Here is a 13531-nt window from a genome sequence, read left to right as displayed (position 1 = left end):
ACTCTTTCTTGGCAGATAGTTTGCTGTATTAAACTTAAGAAAATACCATGCAGCATAGAGCTTAAAGCAGGGAATCTTCCCTGATCTTAGTTTCCGTTCAAACCAGTACCCATGTATCTAATGTATTTTACAAAGAATTGGTTTGGTATTGCTCACTTTGATTCTTAGGGGTTGTTTCACTTACTGTTTAAGTTTTTCCAAACACTAATTCTTTATCTTTTATGCAAGACCACTTTCTCCTTCCTCCCCTCCCCCAGAAGGGAGATAAATCTCTTGGCAATTCAGCTTGACATTTGTATTGCTTCTACCAGTAAATACTGACATTTTAAATGCTTCTGTTGTCTTTCCAGAATATTTTTAGTTCACTGACACCATGTTTTCTTGCTTCTGTAGCTACTATTGAAAATTCTTTAGAAAAACATAGACAAGTAAGCAGATTCCTAAAATCATATTTGAAGTACTTTATTCCTGGCAATTTGTCCTATCACAGTGTAAATAAATGAATATGACTAGTTATTTATGGTACCTTTCTGTCTTAAGGTGCTAACTCCTCAAAAATTAGAACTGTTAAAAGCACAAATAGAGCAGGAATTGGAATCTCCTATGACAGAACGTTATCGGAAGCTGGAAAATGTAAGTAGTATTTAAATTCTGTTTCATTTAGAGTAGTGATCACCAGTTTATAGTTGTCCCTAAAACCGTAGGAAATTAAAACTGAAAGGGGAGCAAAGTATGACATTCTTTGTCTGGTACTGTTGCCCCAGGCAGTGAAGGTTGAAACCCTAGAAGAAGGAGAAGGAGGGATTCAGTTCGTCAAATATAACTTGTGAAATGATAGGAACATTTCATGGACATTTGAAGGAAATAAATCTGAAAACTTCTGTGACTGATGTTTTTGGGTTTTTTTTGTCTAACTTAGGAAGTGGAAAAATACAGAACAGAATATAACAAACTTCGTTATGAACATACTTTTCTGAAATCAGAATTTGAACATCAAAAAGAAGAGCATGCACGTATTTTGGAAGAGAAGAAAATAAAATACGAGGCTGAGGTATATAGAATGTTACAGTAGCTTAAAATGTTTCTGATGACAAAGCTGCTTGAACACTGTGAAAACGTTGATACTTGATGGGTTGTCGGTTTGACACCATTTCATAAGGTAGTGTTTGTTTCCATTCTCTTAATTCTCAAAACACTTTTATGACTTAGCGTAAAGCTGTTTCTGTAGGTTTTTTCAGTGATGTGTTGCAAAATCATTTGTGCTATTATAAGTAAGAATAGACTTGCCTTCTGATAAGTGACAACTAGTAGCTTTGCTTAATTCTTTTTTTAATTGCATTTGTGATAGAATTTGAGATGTTATGCTAATCTGAAATTAATAAGTTATCTGAGCAACTGGCCTAAGTTTAGATTTGAAATTACTTATGTGGCAACTAATCCAAGAAGAAAGCAGCAGAAGATATTGTTAATACCAGGCAAGGGTGCATTTTGCAACTAAGTTGAATCATGATAGTGGTGGTCAAAAGGATACTGAAAACTTTGGTAACTATTTCAGTTGTATTAACACTTGAATAAACCATTCATGAAGTTTCTGTTTCAGAACTGGACTTTCAAAAGTGTAGCTAAATAAATTGCCAGCTTATTTATGTTTTACATATATGCAGCAGTGTAAATGAGTGTTGCATTTGTCACTTGCATATTCATTTAAATATTTGTCTGGGAGTATATCCTAAGATGCCAGATTTGAATGTATTAGTCCAAACATGAGACACAAACCAAAGCAATAGTCACTTTCAAAATCAATCCAAATTTGCAAATGCAGTGCATTACAAACAGAACAGTTGTCCTTCCCGGAGCTAAACCCACATGCTGCTTTACAGCCTGTCTCTCTTGTGGGCTTGTTGAGTTTGTGCTAGTCCTGCAGCTAATTAGCACACTTACAGAGAATGAAACTACCTTGAGCCCAAGGCACAATGTGATCTAGTTTCTCCCTTTTAGAGCCTTTTTAACCTTCCATGCCATTTAGCGCAAGAAGGCTACAAAAACATACTAATTCTTAAACGATGGCTTGGTCATGTCATGCAGTAAGTGTTTGAATCCCCTAATAAAAGGGATTTGGAGGGCTTTTGCTGCAGAAATTGGCATTGCTCCATAGAGATCACTGATGCAACTTTGAAAAGCACTGCTGCAGATCAGAGTTTGGACTAGTCACCAAATATCAAAAGAACTCTTAGCGTACGTTACTTTCTCACTCTTTTACCCCCAATTTTACATTCAGTAACTCATTTTGAAACACTAGAATCTATATATTTATAATATGTTAGTTACAGCCTCAAGATTAGTTTGTACCTATTGTACTACCTTGTAACAGAAAGAAAACCTTTTTCCTTAGTTTTCTGTCTGACAGGGACCAATTATGTTGGCTGTCTTGAGTTACTAGCAGATTTGAGTTCTGTTGTGGTTATAGAATTGTGGAATCATAATATAAGTTGGAAGAGATCTTCTTCTAGTCCAACATCTTGCTTAAAATATTGAAGTGTAATGAGATCAGGTTGCTCAGGGCCATGTCCCGTTGAGTCTTGACCATCTGAGAGGATGGAGATTCCACAACCTTTCTGGGAAAACTGTTCCAATATTTAACCATCTTCATGGTAAACATTTTTCCTAATATCTAACTGGAATTCCACATGTTCCAAGTTGTGTCTGTTGCCTCTTTTCCCATCACCATGCATCTCCTTCTCTTCTCCAAGCTGAAGAGGCATAGTTCTCTCAGCCTGTCTTTATATGTCATGTTCCCAGCCTCCTGACCATCTTGATGGCCATCCACTGGACTTGCTCCAGACTGTCATTATTCTTCATGTACTGGACACAAACTCCAGGTGCAGTCTTACAAGTATTGGAAGGGGACAAAGGATCACTTCCCTGGATCTGCTAGCTATCTTTTTGCCAATCTACAATGCAGTTGTTCATCTTTGCTGCAAGGGTACTCTGACTAATGTTCAGCTTGTTGTCCAGTAGGACCCCCAGATCCTTTTCTGTGGAGCTACTTCCTAGACAGTTTCCCCCAGCCTGTCCTGTTGCATTGTGTTACTCCATCCCAGACGCATTATTTGTACTTGCTCTTGTTGAAGAGGTTCCAGTCAGCCCATTCCTTCAGCCCGTCCAGATCCCTCTGAATAGCAGTTCTGCTTTCCAAAAGCACATTGAGCATTTCCGCCCAATTTGATGTCACCTGAAAGCTTGCTGGAAGTGTAACTCCATCCCATCATCCAGGCCACTAACAAGGACATCAATCAGTATTGGGCCCTATGGCTTTTAAGAGGTTTTGCTTCATAACCTTCTCACAGACTGATGTGAAGTTGACTGTCCTGTTATCTGGATCCTTCTTCTTGACCTTTTTGCTCTGCTTGATGATGGGTATGCTGTCTGCCTCTTTCCAGTCATCAGGAACCTTCTTGGATTGCCATGACTTTTCAAAGATGATAGAGAATAGCCTTGTGATTATACCAGTGAGCTCCTTCAAAATGCCTGGATCCATTCCAAGGACTTGTGTGTGTCCAGTGGATTAAATGATCCCTAACATTTTCTTCATCTATGCTGGAAGACCCACAGACTGCTGGGGGCTCAGGGACATCTGAGGCTCGAGGACAAGCCTTATCAGTGAAAACTGAATTAAAGGCGGCATTGAAGAATGGGTCTTGTTGATTTTCGTACTCTAAGAAAGAAAAATAAATGTGAATGTAATTTCTTAGTATTTTAAATGCACGCTGCTACTCTTTTCTTTTTCTTGTCAACTGCTGAATTTGTTGCTACCTGACACCTAACCAGTGTAAAAGCTTTGATTTTTCTGATTAACAACTATCAGATTGCAAGGCTGGATAAAGATAAAGAAGAACTCCATAATCAGCTGCTTAGTATTGATCCCACGAAGGACAGTAAACGTGTGGAGGCACTCTCTAGAGAAAAGGCACAACTGTATCAGAAATTAAAAGGCTTAGAAGCAGAAGTAGCAGAACTACGAGCAGAAAGAGACAATTGTGGTGTGCAAGCAGAAAATGTTCAAAGAGTACAAGTACGACAATTAGCTGAGATGCAGGCTCTGACAAGGTCTCTAGAGGTAAGAAATTTTTTTTTTTAATTTGCTTCTTTGTAGAGTGTAGTGAGAATAATGCTTGGCCTGATAGAACTGTCACTGAAGTCACTGATAATTTTGCCATTGACTCCACAATTTGTACATTTCAGATTTAAAATCAAATTGTAAGTACATTGTAAGTCATGTACTGCTAATTCAACTTTGTAAAGGTGGAGAGCTCTACGGAAAGATTCTGTTGAATGATCCGCTTTCTAAACATGCAAGTGATATCCATGTTTGCAGTCAGTAAGATGGCCATGTCAGCACTTGTCACTTGGCTGGAGTTAGAACTGATGACAATATGTTAATAATCTGCTACAGTAATTTTTTTACTATTTTCAAAAATGTCATATGGTGCTCCCCCATTTCTTTAATCCTTTCTTCATGAGTTGTCTTCTTTCTTGCCTACCTTTGTCTCTCCTTTCTTCAAGACATTATTGCAATTGTTTAGTTTTTGGCCGTTGCTTTCCCTTAAAGAGCCTTTGGTATTTCTGGCCTGTTGTATGTTTCCCAGGGTTCCACTGTATTCCTCATCTGTGGTCTTCAGTCCTCCTGTCAGCTCTTGGTATCTCTCTAGGTAGTGAGTCTTTCTGTGTAGATTTCTCACACAGTTGCAGCATACAGATGGTTAATTTTCCTTTTTCTTGTTATCAGTGCTGTATACCTTTGTTACAAAATGCCCTGATCACAACTTAAAAAGAAAAGTGCTCTAATACTCTTAATTTAGAAAGCTTAAAAAAAAAAGCCCTGCTGGAAATAGGTCTGTTTGGAAAAAGGAAGGTGAAATCGTAGGTTCGATTACCTTTTCGATACTTAGTAAAGGTCAGGGTCTTGAGTCTCTAATACAGTAATTGCATTTTACTTCCTCTCCATGATGTTAATTATTCAGTTAGTATAACTGCATAGGCAAAGATGTGATATCTCTTTGAGCACCACTTAGTCATGCTGGTGTTTACAGCCCAGTAATTTACTGGTAGGAATACCTGCTGAATCCTAACCAAGTCAGATTACCTCTGCCTCTTGTAAAGTAGGATTGAAAATGTGTGTGATTCTGTGCAGGCAGTGTTAGTAAAAACGGTTGTGACTTTTGAGTAAAAATCAAGGCCCTTGTTGTATTGGAACATATTGTTGAAGCAAAGATAAATATTTATCTATTATATTCTTATATAATGGGTCAGTAATATCTGAAAACCCAGATCAATAGAACCTTTCAAGTGAATAGCAAGAGACAGCCCTGCTCTAAAAATCTTACAAATACCTCCTTTATTCAAGGCAGAAAAGAAGTCTGCTGAACTACAGATTGATCGAATTGAGAAAGAACTGCGGATGAGTCATGAGCAAAACATTCTCTTAACTAGCAAGCTTCACAAATCTGAACGAGAAGTCAATTCATTAGCTGCTAAAGTAAGTGCTTTTATGGTATTTGAAGTACATTTCTCATACTCTGTTATGTTTTAAGTTTTTCTGTTTATATTTTACATTAAGAATAAAGTAACAATGTCTTCTGCTGTGACTTAAAATAGATTTGGAATTTTTTTCCCAAGTCTGGTTGGAAGATATAGAATATGTGACTTCACAGGAAAAACATAATTCCTAAAATATCTCTAAAGATTGAGGTTATGCTCTTTTTATTTCATATTCTAGATCTTTTTCTGTGAACAGAACAGGGCTCTGTTTAGAAAAGCCATGGAGCTATGGCTTCTGGAGGTCTGAAAAAGTATCCTCTGAATAGGCTGTGTTAGCAACAGGAAGCAAGCTGTGCTGAATCACCTGCGGAGATTTAGGTTATATCAGAAGCAGGGTAGTCACATTAGCATAGCGTTCTTCTTGGGCTAATGCCAGCATAGCTTGTACAGAAACATTTCTGTACAGCACTGCATCGTATCATTTTAAGTAAGATCATTGTCTTGCAACATAAGTTTGAGTATCTTAGTTGTTGGCTTGGCACCAGATCGTAGGGATTTTGTTCTATATTTGTATGCTATGTTCTACGTTTGTTTTGTTTGGGGTTTTTTTTGTTGTGTTTGGTTTTTTTTTTTAGATCTTAGAGAAATTTCTAGAAAAATTTCTCAAGAAAAAAAAAGATCAGAAGGCTTCAAGTTTAGGGAAAACCTGAAAGTGCTTAAGAAACTTGACATCACTGTTCAGTATTTCAGCATAGTTACGTTAATACAGATGCCAGATTCAGAGTTTTATCTTGTTGCAGTGACTTCTCAGCTACACAACTTAAGACAGATCCTTTTTGCAGTGTCATATGTGATTATTTGAATAAACAAGAAAAATAAAAACACTACTAAACCATTTTACCTTCAAATGTTGCAGAATACTTGCATTGCTTTATGTAAATTTGAGTCAGGATACTAGTCCTAATGAAATAGTTACTTGGGTAAATATTAGCTTCCTGCTATCTCTTATTGCCTCCTTTCTGGAGAGAATACTGGGGAATAAATTTTCATCACAGCTGTCAGTTCCTGGTAGCAAATTTAATCCCCTGTGTTTTCCTACTTTTCTGGCTTTAGTTAGTTCCGAACGAACTGTAAAGCCAGTAACTTTGGTCTTGTATATCTAGCTGAATGCAGCATTATTTTAAGCTCTCTGTTGACTTGGAGCTGGCCTGCATTTCTGAATATACTTTCCAAAATAACACTGATGTACGCTTTGTGTGGGTATGGCAGTTAATACTGTTGTAATATGCCTCAAGAAAGATACAATATAGGAAGAAAATTTTAACTTCTACCATAGTCGTTCTTTAATTTTATAGCGCACACTTATGACAATGAAGTATTTCATTTTGGTCCTTAATCCAAAAAAGTTACAGTGTGCCATACTTGTCTCACATGAATAATAAATAGGAGGGGAAAACTTCTGTTGAACATTAATTGTCTATCAGAGTATATAGAAGATTGTTGCAGTCTTCACTTTTTGTATCAAGTGCTGTTCTCTGCTCACCTCCAGAAGTAGGAGAAAATCAAAATGTTCAGTGGCATTTCTTGAAGGGAGGAAAGTAGAAACTAATTTCTATACTAAACTCCACCCCCTTCTGCACCCACTCAAACTTACTCCTGAGCACAGGTGCACGCATTTGTCTTCTGGATTTTGTGCCTTAAAAAAGCCACCTTAAATCTTTGCTAGTTGCCCTGAAATGTTCTCAACTTAGTATTTAAGCAACCAAATCCACCATGTAGTTACTTAATAAGCTGCTATGTCATTCTTAACCTTTTGCCACTTGCATATGCTAGCAGGTTGTAATTACATTTGTCATTGTGAATGGATTTTCATTATAAGTGCTTTCCTCTAGATATTTAATTCTCATTGACCGTGTAATTACTGCGTACAAATGCCTAAACTCTAGAAAGTTTCCATGCAAGCAGTAATTGTCTTTGATTTGATGTTCTTAAAGCTCCTGCTTTTATGAGGCCATTTGATGTGTATGTCACAGTTGTAGAGAAGTATTTGATTTAAAATGCACTTTAAAACTATGAAGACCTGGATTTTGAGAAAATAGTGTAGCACTCCAGGAGGTTGGGGAACTATAAGTAGTCACCAAATTGAAGTTACTGGGGGGAGCAATTGATAATCTGTTTTTGCATATCATTGTTTTGTTTTACTTAGGGAGATAAATTTAACTTTATTTTAGCTTGACTCTGGGGATCTTTAGTCAGAAGTGAAGTGCGTGTGAAGTGCCATGCTAATGCTTGAGTTAGCGAGGCATCAGGGTCTTAGGCAATTTGGATGAGTGTCATAGCAAGGTATTTCCAATGAGTAGTCTTTTCAGAAATACCTCAATATTCGTAAGCTAGCTTGTAGAATGTATAGTATTTACGCAGAAACCAAGTTTTCACAGGCAGTCCTGTGCATCTGTACAAATATCACCAAGGCTTCTTAAAAGAGTAACTTTTCTACACTGTAGCTTGTAATAACTGGCTGGTTAAAGATGAAATACATGCCGATAGTCAGACAGCCTGGTTCCCTGGTTCCTGGAATACATGTTGTATTTGAGAGCTTTAATTTTTTTTAAATCAGGGAATATATAAAACTTGCATTTCAAGATGACTGACAACTCATTCAATAATCTTCAGTGTGTGACTTGAAGAATTAATAAAATCCTGTAATAGCACTGACTATGATTTGGGGAATCAGATCATATTAATAGTTTTAGTGTTACAGTATCTTTATAATCATCATTAAAAATTACCTACAAGAGTGCATATTCTGGATTGGCTTTCAGGAGAGCAGTGGATTAAAAAAATATTTAAGGTATGCTTAAAATAAGCATAGTCCATGATTATTTGGCAGATTTTCTTGTCAGCAAAGTATCACATGAAAAACTTTCACTAAAGCTGTGAATATATATATTTAGTTGATTTTTTTTTTTCTTTCTAATTCATAGGTAGAAGAACTTAAACATTCACATAAACTGGAAGTAACAAATGTCAAACTGGAGGCAGCAAGAACAAAGAGTGAGGTAGAAAGAGAGAGAAACAAGATTCAAAGTGAAATGGATGGTAAAATATGCAATTAATTTCTAATGATCTCTTTTGTAACTTCTGGTTAGAATACTACAATTATTTTTCCTCAAACATTCCCCAGCAGCCTTCACCTTCTACTTCTGGTCTAGGTCACAGATCTGAAAATTCACTTTTGTATCTGAAATAACTGTGTTGTTTCACTTGGTCTACTATGTTAAGAAGAAGAGCTACAGAATGATTTTGCATTTATGTAAATTAGTGCATTTGTGACATAAATTGAGCATAATCTGTTTTAAATCATGTACTTCATAGGGTTATTTTTTTCTGTTATTGCCAAATTCTAGAGTCTTTTACACTGTGCTTGAAACCTTAACATACCATTGGGCTTCAGGAGTGGTTTTCTGATCCTGTGTCTATGGAATTGTGAAGAGTTGGATAAAGCTGCCGTGTGAAACAAAATACAATTTCTAGCTTGTTCTTTGAAGAAAATAGGTGATGGTCTAAGCTACCCAATGCAGCTGAGCCCATAGGCAACCTGAAATAGCCTTCTTGAGTAAAAAGGCCAAAGCTTTCTAATACTAGTTATGTGCTGATGATTTAAGTCACTACATAGCTTTTAAGTGGATTGTTCTCACCAATTTGCCATAACCCCAGAATAGTACCTTCATCTTCCTGGAACAGTTGTTTCTGTTCATTTGCATTAATATTAAGTTCTCTGAAAACAACTAAAAAGTGGTGTTTTCTCTATCAACAACACACTTATACTGAGAAACTAAGACTGTTGAATCCTGTGAAATATGAAGCTGATACAGACGAGATTTAAGCTAACCTGAACTTGCTGTGGAATCCCGTTTGCATCACTGAATTAGCTAAATAACTGGGAGTCTTTGTTGTAGCTTATTTGTGGCTTATTTGCCAGTGAACATAGGTGTCTTGGTCACAAGCTTTTAATTTGCATCTTCTGTTGCTGTGTATAGAGTCATAATTTTAGAATTGCCTCATTTGGTAATATGAGTGGATTAAAGTGGGAGATTTGTTGTAGCCAGGTTACTATGGTTTCACTAGTAACCAGTTACTGTTTACCATAAACTTTTCCAGAAAAATAAGAAATTTTCTTACTTGGCCTTTTCCTATCTATTATGGGACCCTTTTTTTTTTTTTTTTAAAAATTGAGACAGAACTGCTTAGCAGAAATTGTTTTAGAGTTTAAATCTATAATAATATCAACAGTTTAATTACTTTTGTATGTAAAAATAATAGACCCCTGTAGACAGAGATTCCAGGGTAATGGTTACTCTTCAAAAGTTTTTGAAATGTTGCTGTTAAGTGTGTGTGTATATATATACACACACACTTTCTCAGTAAAAAAAGGCCATATCTCTTCTGTTTTTCATGGGGTTTTTTTCTCATTCATTCTATCATGTGAATTGTGATTTTTAGCTCCCTTTTATCAATTTATAAAGTTATTTTAATACTGGATTTCATCAGGTTGATATCAATAATGACGTTTTAACTTTTTTTAATGTATAATACAGGATTGCTGTCAGACAAGGAAATTCTTAAGGCAGCTGTTGAACGTCATAAGGTGCTTTTAGTAGAAAAGGATCGGGAGCTAATTCGTAAAGTGCAAGCTGCCAAAGAGGAAGTTTTTGAAAAAATTGCAGCCTTACAGGATGAAAAGTATGTTTGTTGATTTACTGCTCAACTTTTAAAAGAGGAGTGTTTTGAGTAACTTTGTAAAATGTCATGCTTAGCAGCTAAACACTTCTGGCATTTTGTCATGATTCTTGTGTACGTGTTGAATAATGTCTCAGGTTAGAGCTCGAGAACAGATTAGCTGATCTAGAGAAGATGAAACTGGAACAAGATACTTGGAGACAATCTGAAAAGGTTCAGTATGAAGAAAAGCTACGTGTTGTACAGATGGCAGAAGAATCTAGCAAAAAGGAACTTCAGCGTTTGCGGTAGTGTGGCTTTTCTAATCTTAACACAAATTTCTCATTTTTTCCCCCCTAATTTCTTTACAGTAGTCAGTATAAAAGTTTACTATTCATAGGTACACGAATGTTCATTATGGTAAATTAAACAAAATTATCTTTTGCATTGTGCAAAAAGAGGGCAGAATTAAAAATGGACTGTTTAAAAAAAAATAAAATTTTTCATCAAAACCTTTAAAAATTTTATAATTTTAATGAACATTTTAAAGACATAACTTTGCAATACTCGTGTTTGTTAAAACTGGGTCCATGTTGGCTGCTGGCATAGCCCCAGTGCTAGAGTAAACCATTTCTCTTTCCACAAGGGCACCATGTCAGCAACTGGCAAACTGGGACCCTAAAATGTATCTCTCTGAGTTGGGTATTATAGTTCTCAGTGAAGTTGTTTTACTATAGTATTTGTATGAAGTTCAGTACAATAAAATGAGCAAACATCATACCCCAAGGGCAAACAAACATATTTCTTACTCCTTAGATGAATTCTAATAAACAATTAAAAAATATTTTTAATCATTGTTTAGTTAAATATTTATTAGCCTTTCCGATTATGCAATAGATTCTATTGTCCTAACTTCAAACATCTCTAGTTTAATTAAATAGAAGTAAGGATGTCTTATACAATTTTAGATTAAAAATTCAACAGCAAGCTATTCAGACAGAGGAGTTGGAAGAAAAGAAACGTGAAAGTGCTGATCTGAAACAGGTGAGGTTTTATTGCATTGTAATATTTTATAGAGAAATACAATCTTTCCTGCAGTTACCATGTTCAGTGTTTGAAGATTAGATTGAATTTTTAAGGCTTTTTTTTTTCCTGAGGGACGAAATGCATACAACAGATACTTAAAAGCAAAAGCGTTCAGAAATCAGTCATGCTTTCCTGGACCTTTATAGATGGATTACAGCTTTTTGCTTCATGCATTTTGTGGCTACCAAGGATTTCAAAGCTGAATGTTCATAGACTGGTATATTGAGTATGGTTATGCACTATTTAACTGGAGATTCAGTTTCCATGGAGACTTATAAATTGTTTCTAGGTAATGCTTTGCATTTACGCTGCATATCTCATCTGAGGTTCTTCAAGTGCTTAACAGATGTTTCATAAATGAATAAACTAGTGTAAAGAGGTATATTTCTATTGCAGAGTGAATTGATGGCAGTGTTGAAAATAAAACCTAATTCTTTTAACTCTTGCTCGCCCATGATGTTACATTTAGTAGGTAAGAACATAGCTGTGCATCAAAGTAATCTGCAAGATGTGTGTGCTTGAAGTTCGAGGCAACATTTTTCCTCCAGGAATCAGAAACTGGGGTGTATCTTGAGTGTGCATGTGGGGAGAGGAAAAGGAAAGGGAAATCATCCTTTCTATGTGCTGGCTTGCAGAGGTTGACTGTTCAGACTCTGTACTTACTTGTTTTTGTGAACTGGTGGGTAAGCCACTGCGGGCTGTAATGCATTGTGCATTATGAGAGAGTCTGGGTAGCTCCACAGCTCAGGTACTAAATGTTGCGTGCTGCGCTAATTCTCTTCAGCCCTGGGGCTTGATGTTGGATTTCTTAAGTTCTGGGGGACACATCAGTGACTGAAGACTCCTGCCTCCCTTTCTCTTTCTCATTTTAATTACAGTAGAAAACCTTCCTGTCTAGTAGTGATGTGCTGTTAAGGTTCTGGAGATGCTGTTGAGTAAGGAGAAAAGGAACAAATAAGAAAGGCTTGCAAGAAGCTAATGCAGCCAGTTGGTGCCTGCATTCTTCTCTCAGTATCTCAAAATTAATTTAGTTATTTGTATACCTTCTCAAATGGAAAAATTTCGTTTCTTTGTAGCAAATGCATGACATACAACTCCAACTTGCCTCAGTTTCTCAATCAGAAAATGATTTACTGGAGTCTAATCAGAAGCTGAAGGAAATAATAGAAAGATTGAAACAAGAATGTCAACATGCAAGGACTCAGGCAGAAAAAGCTCAACTGGAAACAGAGAAGTAATTTTTTTTTCTTCTTTTTGGGTATACTTTTCATATTGCTTGTATTTTTATGTGGATTACTTACTATGGATTGTAGATTCTGAATGAAGTTTGAAATTAAAAATTGGACAGGAAATACTGTATAACTGTAAAAAAATATGGCTATACTTTCTGTTGTGCGGTAAGTTTAAAAGCTTTGCTTGTGGTAACATCAAAAATAGGAGTTTTTCTCCATTCATGTTTGTTACAATTAATTCTTGACAGATGAACTACTCCTTTTTTATAAAATGAGATCCTATTTATATTGAAGTGAATGTCAAACTTGTATTAGTGTAAGTGGATCCCAGTTTCACACACAATTCTTTTAAGAGTGTTTAAGCATTAAGGGTGGAAAAAAAGTGTTTAAGCATTGTATTATGCTTTCATAAGGTTTCAGGGGCCCGGTCTGTTTATGTGTGTGTATATACTTCTTTTTCCCCTCCCACTAGATCCTTTTAGATGATATGAGGCAAATAAAAGCTTATTGTGTACTTTCTAGTTGCTCTCATCAAAATTAAAAGTAGTCACTTTTCTTTTTTGCACAAGCTTGACCACATACAATCAAAATATACTAATAAATGCTGAAAGAAACCAAATCTTGTTCAGAGCCCACATAGTAAGGAACACTTTCCTGGAATTTAAAGATTAATTTGTCAGTGTGAAATGGCTATCTAGTATTTTGTAGACTAATAACCAAATACGTGTCTTAATTTGTACTAGATTATTGTGTGGTGGGTTTTTTTAAAAAGTCAGGGTTTTAGATTAAATAGAAGACTTCAAAAAGAGGTATAATGTGGCATTTTTTTGTTTTAACTTCTCTTTTGCTACAAGTTGATACTGCAATTCCTGCTTTGTCATTAGTTTAAGTATTGCTTTTCATTTTAACATTTGAAGTAATTTTTAATTAGAATACATAATTATATAATTTATATA

The 13531-nt window shown here is 35.8% G+C and overlaps 1 protein-coding gene across 1 annotated transcript in view; it reads left to right on the top strand.

Annotated features, from left to right (window-relative positions):
- The window catches only part of CEP83 (centrosomal protein 83kDa), a 13913-nt gene extending 1332 nt beyond the window's left edge, over window positions 1-12581 (top strand). Inside the window, exons 3-11 of the mRNA XM_010286127.1 lie at window positions 541-633; window positions 920-1051; window positions 3866-4117; window positions 5405-5540; window positions 8527-8637; window positions 10137-10281; window positions 10416-10565; window positions 11226-11301; window positions 12420-12581. Of these exons, the coding sequence (XP_010284429.1) occupies window positions 541-633; window positions 920-1051; window positions 3866-4117; window positions 5405-5540; window positions 8527-8637; window positions 10137-10281; window positions 10416-10565; window positions 11226-11301; window positions 12420-12581 (1257 nt within the window). The remainder of the gene's footprint in view (window positions 1-540; window positions 634-919; window positions 1052-3865; window positions 4118-5404; window positions 5541-8526; window positions 8638-10136; window positions 10282-10415; window positions 10566-11225; window positions 11302-12419) is intronic.
- Window positions 12582-13531: the final 950 nt, after the last annotated feature.

Source organism: Phaethon lepturus, unplaced genomic scaffold (genome assembly GCF_000687285.1).
Source record: "Phaethon lepturus isolate BGI_N335 unplaced genomic scaffold, ASM68728v1 scaffold42844, whole genome shotgun sequence".
NCBI lineage: Eukaryota > Metazoa > Chordata > Aves > Phaethontiformes > Phaethontidae > Phaethon > Phaethon lepturus.
The sequence above is the reverse complement of the archived record's forward strand: the minus strand, read 5'-3'. Positions and strand labels throughout refer to the sequence as shown.